The sequence below is a fragment of the Magallana gigas genome, chromosome 7 (genome assembly GCF_963853765.1).
Source record: "Magallana gigas chromosome 7, xbMagGiga1.1, whole genome shotgun sequence".
NCBI lineage: Eukaryota > Metazoa > Mollusca > Bivalvia > Ostreida > Ostreidae > Magallana > Magallana gigas.
The window spans coordinates 15,725,689-15,746,840 of NC_088859.1; the positions used below are offsets into that span (position 1 = coordinate 15,725,689).

At 35.5% G+C, this 21,152-nt stretch overlaps 3 protein-coding genes across 6 annotated transcripts; all 3 read left to right on the top strand.

The window, feature by feature from the left end:
- The first annotated feature begins 226 nt into the window (after positions 1-226).
- On the top strand, positions 227-5,825 carry LOC105347145 (transmembrane protein 26). 2 transcript variants are annotated; one of them, XR_010707983.1, is made up of 4 exons: positions 229-773; positions 2,835-2,982; positions 3,261-4,132; positions 5,394-5,825. XR_010707983.1 is itself a non-coding variant. In XM_011456058.4 (3 exons), the coding sequence occupies exons 1-3, from the start codon at positions 583-585 to the stop codon at positions 4,035-4,037; spliced, it is 1,116 nt and encodes a 371-aa protein (XP_011454360.3). In that variant the 5' UTR covers positions 227-582; the 3' UTR covers positions 4,038-4,753. The 2 variants fall into 2 exon arrangements, 1 of the variants encoding a protein (XP_011454360.3); XM_011456058.4 differs by lacking the exon at positions 5,394-5,825 and having other exon boundaries at positions 227-773; positions 3,261-4,753.
- Positions 5,826-6,790: 965 nt separating this feature from the next.
- On the top strand, positions 6,791-9,075 carry LOC105347146 (uncharacterized). The gene is made up of 6 exons (XM_011456060.4): positions 6,791-6,913; positions 7,297-7,470; positions 7,785-7,897; positions 8,254-8,390; positions 8,592-8,776; positions 8,917-9,075. Exons 2-6 carry the CDS (start codon positions 7,300-7,302, stop codon positions 9,022-9,024), a joined length of 714 nt encoding a protein of 237 aa, XP_011454362.3. The 5' UTR covers positions 6,791-6,913; positions 7,297-7,299; the 3' UTR covers positions 9,025-9,075.
- Positions 9,076-15,877: 6,802 nt separating this feature from the next.
- Positions 15,878-19,974, top strand: LOC105347147 (uncharacterized). Of its 3 annotated transcripts, none has more exons than XM_011456063.4 (6): positions 15,878-16,045; positions 16,654-16,847; positions 17,450-17,559; positions 18,531-18,667; positions 19,282-19,466; positions 19,649-19,974. In XM_011456063.4, the coding sequence occupies exons 2-6, from the start codon at positions 16,683-16,685 to the stop codon at positions 19,733-19,735; spliced, it is 684 nt and encodes a 227-aa protein (XP_011454365.3). In that variant the 5' UTR covers positions 15,878-16,045; positions 16,654-16,682; the 3' UTR covers positions 19,736-19,974. The 3 variants fall into 3 exon arrangements, with proteins under 3 accessions (XP_011454365.3, XP_011454367.3, XP_011454368.3); XM_011456065.4 differs by having other exon boundaries at positions 15,930-16,056; XM_011456066.4 differs by lacking the exon at positions 15,878-16,045 and adding an exon at positions 16,472-16,496.
- Positions 19,975-21,152: the final 1,178 nt, after the last annotated feature.

The window sequence follows — 21,152 nt, forward strand, 5'->3', positions numbered from 1 at the left end:
TTTGATAAACGTGTGAGAATTTGTGTAAAGACTCTCCCTTTTCTATGTAAACAGATCACCTCATTCCGATCCCAGTGGGTTGTTTGTGTACCTAACTAACGCACAAAGCGCGGGCAGATTAGAAAATCTATGTTCGTTTGTCATAATTAGATATAAGTGTATTTTCGATCCGTTTAATCAGAAATCTTACATGCCAATAATTAAATCTTCCAGCGGCAAAAAGAATGTTGACACTGAGCGCTTTGTGATGCTAAAATCGACAGGCTTTCCATATTTTCTGGGGAACGTCATACGGGGATTTCTGGCCTACGTCACATGATAAAATATTTAAGTTATTAGCAAAGCAGCGACCCCCGATATCGCTCTCAGTTGTTGAGGAGACTGACAATTAATGATGGAAGGAAAACAAAAATTAACTCATTAACTGCACGAAAACAAATATTGACCGTGTTTTTTGCAAACATAGGAAACATATTTAGTCTGTGCAGTGATGTTTTTTTCAGCATTTGGAGGATAAAAAAATCAAATCTCGAAATTTTATCTAAAGTGAATTTTGGAGACGTACTGGTATAACACAAAGAAATGTTGTTAGTGAATATTATTAAAGCGACTTTGGTTCGTCTTGTGTTGCTCGTGCATAGTGTTTTAGCCATATGGAGAGCAGTAAGCATAGCAAGCAACATGTGGCTGCTGTTGCTAGCTGTTGCCGATGTTGCTTTTATCACAGAAGCCTTGGTGACCATCATCAAACGTAAAGGAATGGAATATAAATGGTAAGGTACGGGTTTAAGGAGTCTTGTTGATCAAAAAATTTAACCATGAGATCTGCTTTTCAAATACTGTAAATTTCTCATTTTACGCGATTTCTTAATTACGCGATTCCGCTGTTAAGTATCAAATCGCGAGGATATAAAATTACTAGCACCAAATTTTTGTTATAATTTCCTATAGTTCAAAACTGCCTAAAAGATTAAAGCGAGATTTTAAAATCCGCGAAAGCAAAACACTACCATAAAATTTTAAAAAAAATATTAGCTTTATAATGTTAACATTTTGGTATATCTTTATAAAGAGCGCTCCGTCTAAAAAAGGTAGATTTAGCTTAAAAAATGGTGATGACCATTTAACCATCCTAAACAACCAAACTAATTCGTTTCTAAATTAGTTTGTGTCTGATATTTCAATTAATGGCTCTTGATGTGTCTGAATTTTGTTAAAATCAAACGAATGTTTAACAAAACAATACAATTTTTAAAAAACTATGCACTTTATTTTTGTTAAAACATTCGTTTTACTTCATGAGTTTAAAGATTTAAGATTTCTTTTATTGTTCTATAATATTAAAAACAGAAATATTTTTAAAACCATGATTTTCTTTAAAAGCCATTACAGTATATTTCTTTAAAAAAATTTTAAAGACCCCCCCCCCCCCCCCCCCAGAAAAAAAAACAAACAAACAAACCAACAAACAAATCAGGTGAGTAAAAACAGTTCTTCAAATAATTAATTTCTATACACACAATACAACCAATTTGACCAAAAATGTTCTCATTTTTTTTTTCTTGATTAACTTATACACTGGTTGTGTAAGTATAATTAGTTACATGTATATACATGAACATATGTAAATCGACTCAATTATGGCCGAAATAAATCATATACATTTTTTGTTCTCTTTCGATTCATAAACAAAATACATGTATTCATACATCTATAAAAATATATTCATATAAACAGTTTTGATAAAAGAACAGTATAAATCGGTACCGGTAATTTTATCCCGTTATAAAATTTATAATAATGCTTAAAGTGTACTCAAAACAGGACTTGCAGGTGACCGACTCATGCATGTACTTATTGCCCCTAAACAGTAAAGATTAGCATATTGTTGTTCCACAAGGTTTGCTGCTAGGAATTGCTACAAATCAACGTTTATTTTTAATAAGGATAAAATATGATTCTGTGTTTCCAAATATCAATGATGTAGTGTTTACAAGCCGATTGGGAAAATTAAACAAAGAAATATAGAAAGTTCAAATATAATTCATTAATAAACTGTTTATTGGTAATCAATTTGATTCATTAATATACAAAGTCTCTTTTTCAAGTGCTATGTTCGATAACAGTATTTGCATAACGGGCTACGGGATACCAGCATTGCATTTGCATTATTTCCATGACGAACACATGTCATTATAATATTCATTCACGTAATGTAAAATGCATACACTTCAAAAGCATTCCAATTTTGGGAAATAGTAAGAGTATTGCTTTGCTGTGCGTGAACCAGGACCTCAGATGCCATTCATCTTTTCTTCTCTGTTACTTCTGAAGACTAGATACATTAATGCAATATTTGAGACGTAATCACGCCCGTCAACATCCCATGACAATGCCAAAAAAAAATAGTTTACAATTCATTCAAAGTACTCATAATGTTAGAAGCGATATGCCGGGCTATATGCAGCAAGCCAAGCTTGAAGTATTATATGAGTTTTGATATCTTTTCACATAACTTCGAAAACACCCATTCAAGCATGACAGCTTTTGCCCTAATTTCGAACGGAGTTTCGGAGATTGTTTTGCTTTGACCTTCAACGATATGATATTTTCGGCCATTTTGCATTCATGCACTTGCATGTACTAGTATGAATTATTTTTGTGAAAAACTCTTTGTTCAATATGTTTCAATAATTCTTTAAACAAAAGAATTCTCATACTTATATTAGAACATTAGAAAATGGATATTTTTTTTTAATTTAATGAAATGCAAAATGACAATATTTTCAAAGAATACCGGTATCCACATCATTATGTTTTTGTTTACCTTACAGGTTTTGTCCCTGCTTCTTTTTCTACCTTGGGGGCACCTTGCCGTCCATTTGGCTTCTAGAGTTGGACAGACGAGAGCGTTACGTCTCTGTCAAGGAGGGCGTATACAACGTCACAGCCACTGACTCACTGGCAGAGATTTATCCGGGGGTTAGTCATGTTCCTATCTCATTAACAGAAAGTTGATTATTAAACTCTTCAAATTGTTTGCGTACTAGTATTTGTTTTGATGTCATGATAGTTTGGATAATATTAATCTCCAGTGACTGATAGACAGATCGTGTAAAAAGCTTGATAGGATGTTTCGTGAAATTGTTTTTGATGTACCTGATAATTGCATGCATATTTTTAGAGGATCTAATTAATGTAAAATATCAATCAGAAGCAGTTTAGATTACTTAATGATAAAAAAACACTTTTTATTTCAGGTTTCAATACCCATTTCGTTACCCGCTGACACTTGGGTATTGTTAATCGAGCAGTTCTTACTGTATTTTATGATAGTTGGGAGATGGCTTTTGCCGCGCGGAACCATTTCACGAAACGAGCTCTCCCAGCTTCTGTTTGTTTTCATCGGAATAGCTTCTGACATCACAGAGTTTTTCACCTTATTTGACGAGGATGTTGTTCGTAAAAACCTTGAGTTGACCTATGCCATCTTGATTATCTGGACTGTCAGCTTGTTGCAGTTTTGTTTTGTGTTAACTGCGACGAGAAATTCAAACAAGCCCCGAGTCGCTCTCATTAATTCTGACATAGAATCGCCAGAAAGCATCCAAACACAAAGAAGAAAAGGTGGTTGCGAAAAATGTGTTTCTAGTGAAGTATGGAGCACAATGGTGACGATGTGTATGCAAGATGGCCCGTTCCTTGCCATTCGATTGTACGTTATCATCACTTATCATCTTGTCAACTACGCAATTATATTCTTTACTGCTAAAAACGCTTTGGTGATGTTACTTTTGCTTTACCGTTTGGTCGTCATCTGTAGTCAGAAAAATCCGGAAAACGTCCCATCCAGTTTTGACTTGAGTTTTAGTGTGACGGATCCGACTCCTCTTTCTGACTATAATATGACGTCATCACATGTTTCATCGGATGCTTTGCAGTCTGATCATGACATGAAGGAAGATACTTTAAACTATAACAAAGGAAACCGGGTTAACGAATATCGAAATAATAATAGACAAAAATACGATGCTTGAAAACCTAAAGTTTTGAAATTAAAATTATATTAGGGGCAATAGCTTACCTTAGCTGAAGGTTCAAAATTGGTCCGACGTTTGTTGTTGTCATCATCGTCGATCTCTATATCATCTTTTTATATTTTTAATTTTATTCTGATCGACTGAGCAAATTTCAACCATATATTGTACATTTTAAACGCATCCTAATATAAAGTGCTTTCAACTTTGGTAAAATGAAGGATTAGGCTCTCATGATAACGAATATTTATAGGAAAGCTTTATCTAAGAAAAGTTTAAGTTTCTTATATAATGACCCATGCAATATACGGCATTCATAATGATAATATGCAAATATGATATTGGAATAAATAAGGGTGATTTTCTTCAAACTTTCTATTGTTACATTTTGTTAATTACTAGTATTTTGCGATTATCTTAATATCGGGTGAATGAGATTTGGAAATATCTTTTAAAATTATCCTCGGAACTTTAGTTATTATTCATATAACATATGAAAAATTACATGTCAAACGTCTTAATTCGTAGTATTGTGTAGATTTCAACTTTGTTCAAGCCTTTTCTTTTGCACTAATTCTAGTACTAGTACTGAGGACCCAAATGGTAGGGATACAAAGTTCTTCAATGGAACACAAACACTGTAGGGAAACATCTTGTAAAGAACCAAAATACTAGAAACCCTTATATTATTTTGCATCAATTTTAAATTCATGTAGTTAAAAGGACTATGTGCGGTATGGTCAAATATCTGCCCCCGATTTCAACCAATTTTTAAATAGTATCGTATAAAAATGAAATCTTCACAAATCATCGTAAAGAGGATGCCTATAACTTTAATAATGATTTTAGTCATCATTGCTCACTCCCTGTTTATCTATGACGTCACCTAAATGACCTAATTCCCGCAAATTTGCAAACAAATGAAGATATTCTCATTTTTGCTCTACATTTTGCATTCGGAAGTATAGAGCGCAGGTCTGCTCAAGTGCGATTTTAACATATGTTTTTCTTCAGATAGTTATACATATTATACTAAAAATGGTACTTGAGCAAGCCTGCGCTCGATGTTTCCCAGTCGAATAACCATCGGAAAACACCCATATTTTGATACAAAACATCAATTTATCAAAATAATGCAATATTCATGACGTCATTTTTACATTATGACGTCACTGTGGTGATAACCTTTTACACCTTTATTTCCAATATGATTTTAACTATCTTTCACCTTATTTTAAAGCTCTTTCTAAAACTTTGATTTTGGGGGGCAAAAATTGCATAAAACCGCACTTAGTCCTTTGTTCAAAGTGGGGACTCTCGGAGAGGCCTCATATGGATTACAATGTTGCAAGTTAGGTGCGTGTGATTTGGGTCGACAATGCAGGAAAATTGTTAGTTCTAGTAGCACTGGGGTCGTAGTTTTAAACTCGTGAACATACGAATTTTAGCATACATGTTGAAAACTTGTGACATGGCATGGTCACAATGGTAGTTATAGCAGATGATATATAGGAAAAGATGCCAAAAACCCTTGGAAATGTACTCGGGTCAGTGTTGTCGCCTATAGGCCTTTTTTTGGTATAGTTTTGTGTTTAGATGATAAGTTAAGTGTGGAATATTCATATCTGTATTTCTATGCAAATCACCGTCTGAAAACAATTATTTATTGAATTTAGTGTACTTATGCATATTTTTTCATGTTATATGTGTCAAAAGAATTTCAGTTGATTCGCATTTTATTTGTCGTTACATGTACTTTTCATGAAATTTCCTAGACATAACAATGAATTGGAGTGAAATAAAATTATACTCAATTAATCTTATCTTTTAATGCGTTTTAGTTCACATACATGTACAAGCAAATATATCTTTTCGGATAAAATAATAAAGGATATTTATATGATATGAATCTGATACTGATACTGAAGTTAAAATCATGTATATAATTTGTGACCAAAAAAAGTGCTTATTGTCTGTATCATATTTTTTTTAAATTATTTACACAGAGGTCCGTTTTATATTTGGTAATATACCGACAAACGACAAAACCCCTATGAAAATTTCTCATAACGACACTAAATCTAGTCGCAGCTCTACGTGTATGCTTATCTTCATTGGAGAAGCTTTAAAAAACAAAACAAAAACCGCCCCCCCCCCCCCCCCCCACTTAAAAAGGCACAATATAAATGTATTTAAAAAGCTGATGTTGCTGTGACTCGGTCCGTCTTTTATTCACGAAAATATCGCTAAATGATCGGGGATGTACAAATTAAACAAACGCTTTGTTTTACAGCGTAGATAAAATTTGATGACTTTAGTACATTTTGGGCCAAATGCGTCATTTGAAAATTTGGCTAGTTTTATCGATATAAACGGTTTAATTTCAAGTATTGCAATAATTTCTTATTGAAAATAACGACGTCCAATGTCTGAACGCGTAATTCCGCTAATATTACACCCCCCCCCCCACACACACACACACACAGGTATCAAGGAGTTAATTTATGATTGTATCAGGGACTTTTGCCTTTGCTAAACACAACGTATGAGGGATTGATGCATATATAAAACGTATCTGGGCCGGCAATTTCGCCTCGAATGGCCAAACATGCACTTCACAAATATACTTCAATATATATTTTTGAATAAAATACTTTTTGAAATAATGACCAACAAGACTGCGAGTATATGTACAAGTATCTAGGTAACAGAACCATTTCGTCCCTAGCAAGCTATTGTCCTAGTGGATACTCCGGCGGGTACAGAAGGGTCAGGTTTTAGAAATGTTATATATTGGGACAAGATAAGAATTCGAAAGTTGTATAAATACGTTCCCCCTTGTTTTTTACTGGTACCAGCAGAACACAATAAAGGATGTGAGTATATACAGATGTACAATGTACCACCCATGTTATAACTACAATTAGAAGAGTAGAAATGCAAAAAAAATCCTATCAAATTGTGCTCTTTTAACATAATAGATATGGCGATTCGATCTTTCTTTAAAAATTTCAAAAATTAAGTACATGTATAATAGGCAAAGAAGGTTTTCCTACATACTTTTTCTTCTTGCTTTTCCAATTTTTTTCGGTATGGACAATCAGATTGAATAAGTATGTGTTGATCCTTGGAAAGCGGTTTTCATATGCGCATGTTAAAAAAATTATTTATTTTATATTATTGACTTTGTTTTGTTCCACTATTTTAGTTTATTAGCAGCTTTAAAAATTGAATTTCTTTATTCCTTGGCTCTAAGCAGACGATGGAGGCGCTAATCAAGGTTCTGTTTATTGTGACGAGTCACTCGGAGATGGGTAACACTGGGGTCAGGACCGGCTGGTACCTGAATGAGGTGGCCCAACCTTACGAAGTGTTCACCAAAGCCAACTTCCAGATCGACTTCATGAGTCCAAAGGGAGGCCAGACACCCATGGTAATATACTAATTAATTTAAAGTAAATTTTTTTTCTACGATTTAGTACATTACTTGCAAATTTGAATAAGCTAATTATCTTCTTTTAATTGAAATTGATAATCGAGAAAGATTTCTAGGGAAAGATGTTCAAGAATCTCACGAAAGTCATAACGAACGATTGTTGACTACGGACATTTGTTTTACTTTGATGATCTTTTATCTCAAGAAAATCATTTATTCACAAAAGTACTTACAAATTTGTTAATTCTGGTAAACAACACTCCATTTTCCGAACATACAAGACTCAGTAGTATCCGCCATGTTTTTCTCAGGATCCAGGAAGCGCCGTGGAAGGTCGGGACGATCCACAGTGTCAGAAGTTTATATCGTCCGGAGCCATTAACAGACTTAACACCACGATGGCGCCCTCTCAAGTTAACATAAGGTGAGTACATTACAGAATCACCTGTATAAGGAGCCTGATGGTCAGTAAATTACCTATCAGATCTGCCTTAAAATTTTACATTTCATACCTTTAGCCATGTACTATTTATTAGAGAAAAAAGTCCATATATTTTTGAATTAAAATTGGAATATTTTTTAGTATGTCGTTATATAGAGCTCTTCGTCTAAAGGAGATAGGTATAGCCTAAAAATTGCCACAACTCCGAGCCCTCTTAATGCAAAACATATCGTATTTGAATACCACCTTTTCAATGCATACATTTTAACTGTGGTAGACTTTACCAAAAAGCAGAGAATCCATATATATTCATTTTGACATGAATTTCCTTTGGACAGCGATTACCAGGTGATATTTTATCCTGGGGGACATGGACCTATGTTTGACCTTCCGAATAATGACGAAATCGCCGCACTGACGAAAACAGCATACGAATCGGGAGCAATCGTGTCTGCTGTCTGCCATGGAATAGCTGGTCAGATTTTTTACCCTCTTGTTAAGATTTTTTTTAAAATACTTATGTTATATTCTTATTGCACACTCCTACTGGTGAATTCGGAGTTGCATACATTATGCATAGGTTAATTTGTATGCTAAGTACATGCGTTATTTGTTACAAAGGCATTAAAAAAATCGATGCAAATGTCGACTTGTCAAACATCGTTCTCAAATACAGGTTTTGTGCCCGTGAGACTTTCCAGTGGAATAAGCATAGTTAAAGGGCAGACACTCACGTCCTTAACGAACTCCGAGGAGGCTGCCGGGAACTTCTTTAATCTGGTTCCGTTTCTTTTGGAAACGAAACTGAGATCTCTCGGAGCCAATTTCATCGCTGGTCCAATCTTTAAACCAAACGTACAGGTGGACGATATTTTGTTTCTTTATAAAATGTTGAGTCAGTTTAGCAGCATCTGTGCAAATAAGAATGCATTGCATCTATTCTATAAAGCATTCAATTGAGACTTATTTTATATTGTGAAAATATCTTGATGTCTTTGCAGACAAGCGGCAGATTGGTTACTGGTCAGAATCCAATGTCCGCCAAACCCCTGGCAGAACAAGTAGTTCGACTGGTTCATCAACATTTTCACACAAATCACGGATCTTAATATGTTTATCAGGTGTAGTTTTATAAATAAACATGATGCATGTGCATATGAAATATACTTGATTTTTTTTCCTTTTTGTAATGTTGACCTAAAGTCAAGACTCAGCTGATAACCCTCTTTGGTTGGAATTTGTACGTAATGTGTTCTACCTGTGGTCTTACTATATACTTGTAGTAAGTACATATAATAGGAGACACTGTCGATAATTTTTTTTTACCTTTCTTATCTTATTCTTTATGAATCTACTTGACCAAAATTCAACTAAGCTTGACTGAGAACATGCTTGGTTAACGATATCAAATGTTATGCATCATACGAAATCGTTACGTCAAAATATGGAAGTGTCCCATACCACTTTTAGTTGGAGCGCCCTATCGGTTCCATTTAACATCTGACCTTCTCCTTTGACAACACAATTACTGCTTAAATGAAATAAACAATTATAAATTCTATTAAACAAGATAATTAACATGTAGTGATTCAAAATATTCTGAAGAAATCACTTATCCATGTCACAATGCACACAATGTGGTGTACAATTACTCAAACAATGAATTTGCTTTTTCTTAAGTGTTCTAAAGTTTACATTCTTATTTGGATAGCTTTCTTTGACAAATCCATAGCTTTAATTAATACGAGTAGTCGCAATTAACAAAGATATGTAGCTAAATTCAAGCTATATAGCAAAACAAAAGAGGTTGCTTTGAACCTATTAAATGCAATGTATTTTGGCCAATTTTTGCTGTGCAGAAACTACAAATATTGTCTTAGTTCAATTTTTATATTCGTACTCATAACATGTACTATAGTCAGTGGGTAAAACTCTTAGAAATAAGTACATTGGTAATGAAGGTACAATATAGAACATTGATTTGTGCTCTTTTTATTAGGGGTACAGTTGTACACGAGACCAGATGAGTAGTGTTCACTAAGAGTATCACAAAGGTGTATAAAATACCGGTATATCAACTTGAATGTATTTGTCTTGTGAAGTGTTCAGTCAATAAATAGTGTATGATCACCAATCGATTGGATAGAGTATTACCAAAGGATAAGTGATCACTGATCGGGATGTCCCCATTAGCCAGGCTAGTGAGCAGAGTGCACTAATCGATGGCCCTAGCATAGTGTGAAGTGTTCACATATCAAGCGTACATTGTTACCCGAAGCCTTCCGAATTGTTTGCACAATCGGAAGGCATCGGGAACCAGATTAGATTGGGTGTCCCTAGCCTACTGAGTAGTGTTCACCGACAAAGAGTACCCTTGTTCCCGAAGCATTCCGAAGTGCTTGTACAATCGGAAGGCCTCGGGAGCTATTCTATATTCAGGCGTATTTAGCCCAGTGAGTAGTGTTCACCTATCAGAATGTCCCCACCCTAGTTAGTAGTGTTTACTGATCAAGTATACCCTGATTTCCGAAGCCTTCCGATGTGTTTGCACAGTCGGAAGGCATCGGGAACCAGATTAGATTGGGTGTCCCTAGCCTAGTGAGTAGTGTTCACCGACCAAGAGTACCCTTGTTCCCGAAGTCTACCGAAGTGCTTGTACAACCGGAAGGCATCGGGAGCTATTCTATATTCAGGCGTATTTAGCCCAGTGAGTAGTGTTCACCTATCAGAATGTCCCCACCCTAGTGAGTAGTGTTTACTGATCAAGTATACCCTGGTTTCCGAAGCCTTCCGATGTGTTTGCACACTCGGAAGGCATCGGGAACCAGATTAGATTGGGTGTCCCTAGCCTAGTGAGTAGTGTTCACCGACCAAGAGTACCCTTGTTCCCGAAGCATTCGCAAGTGCTTGCACATCCGGAAGGCCTCGGGAGTTATGATATATGCAATGCTATATGCAGGCGTATTTAGGCCAGTGAGTAGTGTTCACCGATCAGAATGTCCCAAGCCTAGTGGGTAGTGATTACTGATCAAGTTTACCCTGGTATCCGAAGCCTTCCGATGTGTTTGCACACTCGGAAGGCATCGGGAACCACATTAGATTGGGTGTCCTTAGCCTAGTGAGTAGTGTTCACCGACAAAGAGTTCCCTTGTTCCCGAAGCATTCCGAAGTGCTTGTACAATCGGAAGGCCTCGAGAGCTATTCTATATTCAGGCGTATTTAGCCCAGTGAGTAGTGTTCACCGATCAGAATGTCCCAAGCCTAGTGGGTAGTGTTTACTGATCAAGTATACCCTGGTTTCCGAAGCCTTCCGATGTGTTTGCACACTCGGAAGGCATCGGGAACCACATTAGATTTGGTGTCCCTAGCCTTCTGAGTAGTGTTCACCGACAAAGAGTTCCCTTGTTCCCGAAGCATTCCGAAGTGTTTGTACAATCGGAAGGCCTCGGGAGCTATTCTATATTCAGGCGTATTTAGCCCAGTGAGTGGTGTTCACCTATCAGAATGTCCCCAGCCTAGTGAGTAGTGTTCACATATCAAGTATACCCTGGTTTCCGAAGCCTTCCGATGTGTTTGCACACTTGGAAGGCATCGGGAACCAGATTAGATTGGGTGTCCCTAGCCTAGTGAGTAGTGTTCACCGACCAAGAGTACCCTTGTTCCCGAAGCATTCGCAAGTGCTTGCACATCCGGAAGGCCTCGGGAGTTATGATATATGCAATGCTATATGCAGGCGTATTTAGGCCAGTGAGTAGTGTTCACCGATCAGAATGTCCCAAGCCTAGTGGGTAGTGTTTACTGATCAAGTATACCCTGGTTTCCGAAGCCTTCCGATGTGTTTGCACACTCGGAAGGCATCGGGAACCAGATTAGATTGGGTGTCCCTAGCCTAGTGAGTAGTGTTCACCGACAAAGAGTTCCCTTGTTCCCGAAGCATTCCGAAGTGCTTGTACAATCGGAAGGCCTCGGGAGCTATTCTATATTCAGGCGTATTTAGCCCAGTGAGTAGTGTTCACCGATCAGAATGTCCCAAGCCTAGTGAGTAGTGTTTACTGATCAAGTATACCCTGGTTTCCGAAGCCTTCCGATGTGTTTGCACACTCGGAAGGCATCGGGAACCAGATTAGATTGGGTGTCCCTAGCCTAGTGAGTAGTGTTCACCGACAGAGAGTTCCCTTGTTCCCGAAGCATTCCGAAGTGCTTGTACAATCGGAAGGCCTCGGGAGCTATTCTATATTCAGGCGTATTTAGCCCAGTGAGTAGTGTTCAACTATCAGAATGTCCCCAGCCTAGTGAGTAGTGTTCACATATCAAGTATACCCTGGTTTCCGAAGCCTTCCGATGTGTTTGCACACTCGGATGGCATCGGGAACCAGATTAGATTGGGTGTCCCTAGCCTAGTGAGTAGTGTTCACCGACCAAGAGTACCCTTGTTCCCGAAGCATTCGCAAGTGCTTGTACAATCGGAAGGCCTCGGGAGCTATTCTATATTCAGGCGTATTTAGCCCAGTGAGTAGTGTTCACCTAACAGAATGTCCCCACCCTAGTGAGTAGTGTTTACTGATCAAGTATACCCTGGTTTCCGAAGCCTTCCGATGTGTTTGCACACTCGGAATGCATCGGAAACTACACTTTATCAGGCGTCCCTAGCCCAGTAAATAGTGTTCACCGATTAAGGTTCCCTAGCCTAGTGAAAAGTGTTCACAGTTTAAGCGTACCTTGGTTTCCGAAGCCCTCCGATGTGCTTCTACAATCGGAAGAGCCTTGGAAACTAGTCTAGATCAGACCTAAGGTTTAAACTATCTTGAGTACAAGCTCAGGCCCAAAATTGTGTATCGTGCTCCAAATGCTCAGGGTTTAAAGGTTATAAACCTTTTTCATACTCATGCCCCGACTGAGTACAAAACGGCGATTTTTCAAGTAAGCTATGGTGCTAACTTAGCTGCAATAATGTAGCCCTCTCCGATTTTTTATATCTGATGTTTACTGGAGAGGGCTACAATTCCATAGGATCTCCGTAATGGTGCAAAATTAATTTTTTAATGCGGCTGACTTCGGTCTGAAAAGATTGATTTTATATTTGACTTTCTTTGGATAAAATGATTTTTTAATTCAGATTGAAAAAACTAACCGTATATAAATCAAAACCAGATAAAACACATCAGCATGTTTACCAGTCGTCTTTTTCAGCAGCCATGACAGTTCTCGCGTGATTTTATGGGATTTACGCTTGGAGTTTTGATGGGCTTGATAACGTGAATGTCAGTATAAATAATCGATCTTATCTCGTTCTATCACTGAAACATCATTTAAGGAAATGGTATATAATGGAAAATTCATATTTACCGCGTTAATTATGTTTAAAATAGGGGAATTCCTACATTCAGTTCAAGATCCGCTCCTAAATTCTCATTGGTTGTCCCAAAATAAAACCGGTCAAGGTCAGTAAACATGGCGGACAAATTCAACTTGCGTTGTTGACATACACGAAAATAACCGATATATGGACTATATCTGATATTTTTGGATTAATTTATGCCATAGACATCTACAATGTTTGAGTTCAGGTAAGAAATGCAGATGTTATTGTCATTTATATATGATTTGAGACGAAATCGTTGCGGGAGTAAATCACTCCCGCACTTGCACCATTACGGAGATCCTATGGAGTTGTAGCCCCCCCCCCCCCCCCCCCCCCAAAAAAAAAAAAAATCGGGAGAGGGCTACATTATTGCAGCTAGAGCTAACTCAAAGTCGTTCTCAAAATACTATATACATGTAGTAATAAATCTAAACAAATGCCGTGCAAACAAAATAGATTGTTACATCTTCTAATCCTGATGTGTTTTACGCTATAATTTCATTATCGTCACTTATATAAATTAATATGGAAACTTTTCACCATTTTTTAATTTTTTTTTTTTAGAATTGGGGTTAATTATACGAATTGAAATGGGGTTACAGATAACTATAACACTTTCTATAACTTATTTATCATATTTGATATTGACTTATGAAACATTCTACAGACCCTGAAACGTGCTACTACACCAGTTGCACGGTTCGGTTCGTATAATTTTTTAACGGTACGGTTCGTTTTGTGAACGGTACGGTTCGCTTTGTGAACGGCACGGTACGCTTTGTGAACGGTACGTTTCGTTTTGTGAACGGTACGGTTCGTTTCTTGCACGGAACGGTACGGTTCGTAGCACGTTTCAGGGTCTGTATAATTATAAACCACAGGCCTTGAATAGGGGGATTTTTTAGAATTAGCGGGTAATTATTCACACGGGAATTTCAGAGGGTTGGGACCCTCATTACAGTGTAGCTTTTTCAGATTCATAATTCATACTTTAAATTTTTGTGAAACAGCTCCTGGCTTTCCAATTAAATACAGGCTTTTATAAATCGTCTTTTCTCTACAGTATCAAAACTACGGATATCGAAATGTTATAAATTTAATTATATAAAAAAAGAAAATCATATTGCAGATAATCATTAGATAATGCATATGCAAGGACTGATATTTATACATGTACGATATGATATATTTTTTTGATCTATAGTATAGTTAACAGTCTAACTTGGCACCTCATATAAATTGTCATCACATTATCTTTTTTTTTTTTGGGGGGGGGGGGTCCAATTTCTTTTGATTACAAAATGTAGTTTTCCACTATTATATTTGCTGCTCAAAAGTTCAACGCCATAAATTAGGACATTTCCATACTTGCAGATAAAAAAGATTTGTGTACAGGCAACTAGCATTGGCAGGGGAGGGGCCGGGTTGCATTTCTTTAAAACCTTTCACATGTTATAAATAAGGCTTGGGGTAAAATGCTGACGATGGACCCTCCATTTTGGAGGGTCCATAGTGGAGGGGGTGGAGCTTGGTGTGTCAATCTTAATTCAGAGTCTGTTTGATCTGTCATTCCAATTTCATCATGCACATAATAGCTAAAACATATGGGTTGTTTATCAGAAATTTAAAAAAAAAAGGAGAGGGAGGTCCTAACATTTAATGAATTTAGCAACTTCAAATGAACTTTATCAGGATACATAAATTACTCTATGTTTGTGAAACAATTATTCTGATTCCATGAGACTGTAAACAGGAAGTTTACTCATTTATTTTTTTCCCCAGTAACAAATTTTAATAAATTGGTAGTAAAAAAAAATGCTATGGATGTGGACAATTATTTACAGACAAATTAAGAAAACCACCTGATGATCTTGTTCTCAAACAGTATGATTATCGGAAATTTTAGAATGAAACAGTATGAAATTCAGACATTTCAGCACAGTTATCTTCAGGACATAGGGACACTTTAAGGAAATGTAATATATAACAATAATTTAATTATTTTTACAAGACTTACACTTTTGTAGAATAAAATTCATAAGCTGTTATAAATTTTAAACATTTTGTCAATTTCAGCAATAATGCAGCTGTAATATTTTTACTACATACATCTTGTGTAGAACTTATGAACAATAAAGCAAATTATATATGTACTTTTAAAAAACCCAGCACCTAAATGAAAGTGCCACCACTCGTTATCGTCATTTAGGGGAGAGAAGTTTTATGTGCTTGTGTTTAAAAGTCATATAAATAAAACAATGTGCCCCATTCTGTTTCTGATAACATAATTGGAATGACAGATCAAACAGACTCTGAATTAAGACTGACACACCAAGCTCCACCCCCTCCACTATGGACCCTCCAAAGTGGAGGGTCCATCGTCAGCATTTTACCCCAAGCCTATAAATAACACAATCAGGAACATTTTCTGCAAAATATAAGGGCTATTCAACTAATTGATGTGCACTAATGGACGATAACAAAAAAAACCCAGAGGTCATTTTTCAGGAGAGAGAGTCTAGCCATACTTGTTATGTTTTCCATGGTTGGGTGGATATTTTGGATCTTATTCTTTTACTTGAGCAGTTCTCGGTATTTAAATCCTCCGCCCGATAACACGCGGCTGATACCGGGTCGTAAACAATTTATCGCTTGATCCTCGGCAAAATTTAGAACAATTTAGAGGATCCATTACGCGAAGTCTGTATAGTACTCTTACCAGTGCACAGGTACTAGTGCATCTTAATCCGAGGGCGAGTCAACTGAAGGTATAGTATATGTACGTTTTAAATTCGATAGTCATTAATCCTGCTATATATCCCATGTGTAATGTTGATGCATATACACTCATTTCAAGCTTTAAAATGATTATGTATATTCATGCATGTGTGGTTTGTTTTTATACGAGGCATGTTCTTTATTTGTTTTTTATAAATGAAAGTGCGCGTGCAACAGCATGTATCAAGCAGTTGCATAACGACAGAAGATGTGTTATTTTCACCTTTTCATTGTTTCCATTCATTTATTTATACAAACTTTTGCTTAGCCAATCATCGTTACGATATCGGAATTCCTCTTGTAAGCTTTGATCGCATGGAGCATTATTCTTATCATGGACTTTGATTTGATTGTACCGCGGTCCCTATGCAACAATAACATCGCGTTACTTAGACTCTGAATCCTTTTTCTCTAGGCTCATAGTGAAATCCTCTTCGCTAGGTGGTTAATTTAATTATGATTTAGTATAATATATTTTCAATGCGTAGTCTCGTGAAATGTAACCAAATGTATTTCATTAACTTCACCATGTATCTACTTTAATTAGTTTTTGTAAAACTTAATGTTGACTTCTTGAATCGTTGTGGTTTCCTTTCAGATCTTCAGTCGAAATAAAAAACTTTGACAATGGCGATAAAAGTACTCACAGTGGTTACCAGCCACGGCGATCTTGGAAATACCGGCAATAAAACCGGATGGTACCTACCGGAAGTCTCCCATCCCTATGACGTTTTCACTAAGGCCGGATTCGAAGTGGATTTCGTTAGCCCGAAAGGCGGGGATGCTCCAATGGTAAAATTAAGTTTCATTAAATATTTGAAACATATTCATGACATTTACGAAGAATACAGTACAATTACGTGTACAAGTAACCCATTCGTATGGTATATAGTTGAATTTTGATTTGAACGATGACCAATTTATTGACGTAAATTATAAAAAAAAAAATCGCGTACTGCTATCGTGTATCAGTGATACTATTAATTTACAGAAAATATCCAGTATTTAAACTAAAATTCCAACATTAGTTTGTATTTTCTTAAGAAAGAAAAATTCCTACTGTAAAACGTATTTTCCCTATGCAATGATATTTACATCTCTCAGTGCCTTTTTCTGTGATAACACTACGAATCAATTCTGTAACGTATGGTCCATTACATTTCATCAATGACTTTTTAAAATATTTTGAAAAATCGTTCAATAAATAATTGCTGAATATTAATATAAATATAAGGCATCATTCTTGGAGTAAAATGAGGTGATCAAATACGGTCGGGAGTGATCAAATCCATCATAAAGCCCGATGGGCTTTACTGGATTTGATCACATCGACCGTAATTAATCACCTTATAATACTTATACAAGGATTCCCTATCACGTGTATTATTCTAAAGGATCCGGGAAGTGCAGAAGCATTTAAAGAAGACCCTGTTTCTCAAGCATTTCTGAAATCTGGAGCCGAGAAGCTGAAAACAACAATGAAACCTTCGGATGTAGACATCAGGTAAACTGGCTGATTGCAGTAGGATACATTTTGTTGGGAACATTTTACTCATTCTAATTTCAGACATCGACCTTTATTTTGACTATGACTACTAATTCCTCTTTAGTGCCAAGTATCATTTTCATCAAACTTCATATAGAGATACTTAATATTGAGTGCAATCATTTGAACTGTTATCTGATGATTATATTTCCTTTAATACATTACTATACCTTTGAGAGGCAGCTATACTGTGTATCTTTTATTTTTGCATTCCTCTCTTGTGTAGAACTAGCCATACAGTTATAAGATTGTGTTACCTATATCTACCCGATGACTTTGATTTCACTACCAAGCGTTTTGAAGAAACTTAAGTTGCATATATATGTTTCAGTTTGAGCTATTTTGGTCTGGACCTTTCTATAAGATTGACTTCAATACTTAGTGTGTCTATCATCATTTAACTTTTAAATTTTCTTTTTTTTTTTCAAGAATTATATTAAAATAACAAATGAAAATTCTTTCTTTCAAGATATTTTTTTAATGTTAAGTCGGACCAGTAAAACGATACAATTATAAGGTACTTTTTGTCTCGCGTATTTTTGAATACTAAATAAATGAAACATCAGGCAGAACGTTCATATTCTGATGTCGTTGTGTACAACTCCGTGCAAACAGCTCAACGTAGAATTATATTCTATATGTATATTCATTTCCATACATACCCAATGCTATTCTAAACAAGAACCAATTGAATGGCAATACCCTTGTCTGTCGACTCAAAAATATAATTGAAGAGTAGATCAAAATTGAAAATTCTTTTGAACAAATTGATTTTTTGCTATCTACATACTTTATTAGCATCATTGATGATCGAAATTGTTTTAAAATTACTGTTGCTTTACATGTATAAGAGAAAACCATTCTTTATCAACTGATTTTTTTTTCTTCACAAGAATCATTTCATTCCAGACATGTTTTTTCCATTTTAGTAAATACAAGGTGATCTTTTACGCCGGAGGACACGGTCCCATGTTCGATCTTCCGAAAAATGAAGAAATCGCAAAACTCTGTGCCAAGGCTTACGAAGGGGGTGCCGTGGTTTGTGCCGTCTGCCATGGAACTGTGGGTAAGCAAACACAATTATGTCTTTATAGTGTTTGTAAATTCGCTTTTTTATGATAACCATTATGTTGATGAATTATGTAATTTAAACATTATTCTCGTTGAAAAGAATTATCCAAATAAATCTGAATTGTATGTACCTAATATTTAGAAATTCGGAAAAATCTGACACATTGGGTGTACTTAGGAATTAATATTTGACGAGTGTCAGAATTCGTGAATTTCGTTGTTGTATCATTATAATTGTCACTGTCCCATTTCTATAAACATTGACACACTGTTTATTCATGTCATAACAACCCCAATTAACTTGCTAAAGGATTGAAATAACAATAAAAAGGCCATCGTATTTAAACTGATTTTACGCTGTTTTGAATTGGTTACCGTTGCTAAAGTTTGTCAAAATACTATAAGAGTTCATATATTTTAATGTTATTAAATTTTTCAGAAGAAGACAAAAAATGAATTTTACTTGGGTAGAAGTTATTAAAACAGTTAGACGTCAATTTACAAAATGATTTTAAGATGTGTGTTATCATGAGAAGTCACGGTAGATTATTTGTTGTTTTGTGTAAAATGAACGAATGAAAACAAACTTTTGTTTTAACATTTATTAAGGTTTGGTGCCGGTAAAATTATCCAACGGGGAGAGCATTGTAAAAGGACAGACATTTACGTCATTTACAAACGCTGAAGAGGAATTCGTGAAGCTAACCGAAGCAATGCCGTTCTTGTTAGAAACGAAGCTAAAAGATTTAGGAGGAACCTTTGTAGGCGCTGAAAACTTCCAAGTAAATGTACAGGTTAGTAACAGTATAGATTACAGGGTTATTTCCCCTACTTTTATTTTTCATCATGTCATAAATTTATCATGTCATTTTTTTTCTACTTTTATTTCATCATGTCATAAATTTTATCATGTCATATTTTCTTCATATACATCTATCTTGATTTCGTTAATTGGTGGGGTTTTTTTTCATAACAGACAAGCGGAAGAATTGTTACTGGACAAAATCCACCGTCTGCCGGACCTATGGCTGAAAAAGTCGTGTCACTTGTAAAGGCAGCCTAAATGTGTGATAAATTGATATTTTAGTTCTTAAGCATTGCTGTCGAACAAAATTGCCATATCATAACTAGTTATTTAAATGTCTGTTTTTGATATGCCGATATCAAGTTTATGTTTTTAGCTTGTTGATTTGTATTTGAAAATATTATTTCAAAAAAAGGTTTCTTTTATATTTGCAAAGAACTTACAATTTTACATTAATCACTGAATGTATGAAAATAAAAACTTTTGAATGTAAGAAATTCATTTCCACTCTCACCATTTCCTGAAGACACGTTTATCGTCAAGCAAGGACCAAGTGATTTGTCCGATGAAACAGAACGCCTTGAAGAAAGAGCGCTTCAAGACTATTCGTAATAAACAGAAATATCTAGTTGATGCCGTGCCGTTATTTAATTCCTCACGGAACAGAGCTCTTGCACTCGGAGAACTAACATTTTGGGAGAATTGAAAAATGTGCAGAAAAATTAAGGTGGTATGGAACATCTGTCGATATTAATGTGGATTAAAGTTCATTATAATTGAAATACATTCACCGGTTTAGAATTTTCAAATTTTACTACATTCAAATAAAAAATAGCTTTTAAAAAATTTAGAGAGATTAAAATTATAATATAAACAAGAGGCCCATGGGGCCACATCGCTCACCTGAGCAACAATGGGCGTTCAAAAGATTGTGCCGTATGGTCCCTCGGTAGATAGAATAACAAAAAATATTGTAAAGTATTCGAATTTTACACTTATTTTTGCATACACGTAATCTTTGACATTGTACCTTAATGAAATATTTTTTTTACCAGAATAAGAAAATCCTACGCAAGATATAAAACTAAACATTTGGTAGGAGTACACTGTTAAGATGTTAACTTCCAATTCCCTATATTTTCGTTCTGCCCCCCCCCCCCCTTTGTAAATCAATCAAAATATATGAAAGCATATAGGTACATATTTTCATCAACTACTTACTAGTTATTGCATTTTTTTTTAAAAATAAATAAAATAGTTATTGTTTTTTATTTTAAAAATCCTACATGTATAGATGTGAAGAAGAAAATTGTACCTCAATGTGCTCAATTCCTCAAATTAAAAACATTCAAAAATTTTATTTGTCTTCTCCATTATATTTAAATGACTGTTATTTACTTCGCGTACAAACCAGGATAATTTTCCGCTGTGATATTTTCTTAGGAATAGCGATAATTACTTTATCCCCGCAACAGAAATGTGTCAGAACTATGGAAACTGTTTTAAAGATGTCGTTTTTATTTACCCGTGTCTGAAAAACTATCAAAATTGATGTTGATTTCACATTATTTATTGTATAAAGAGGGGGCCCCAGAGAGTAGGTATATACAGAATATCATTCTTTATTTTGTTTGTGCAAGTATTTAACATACTCTAATTCATATAGAAATTCTAA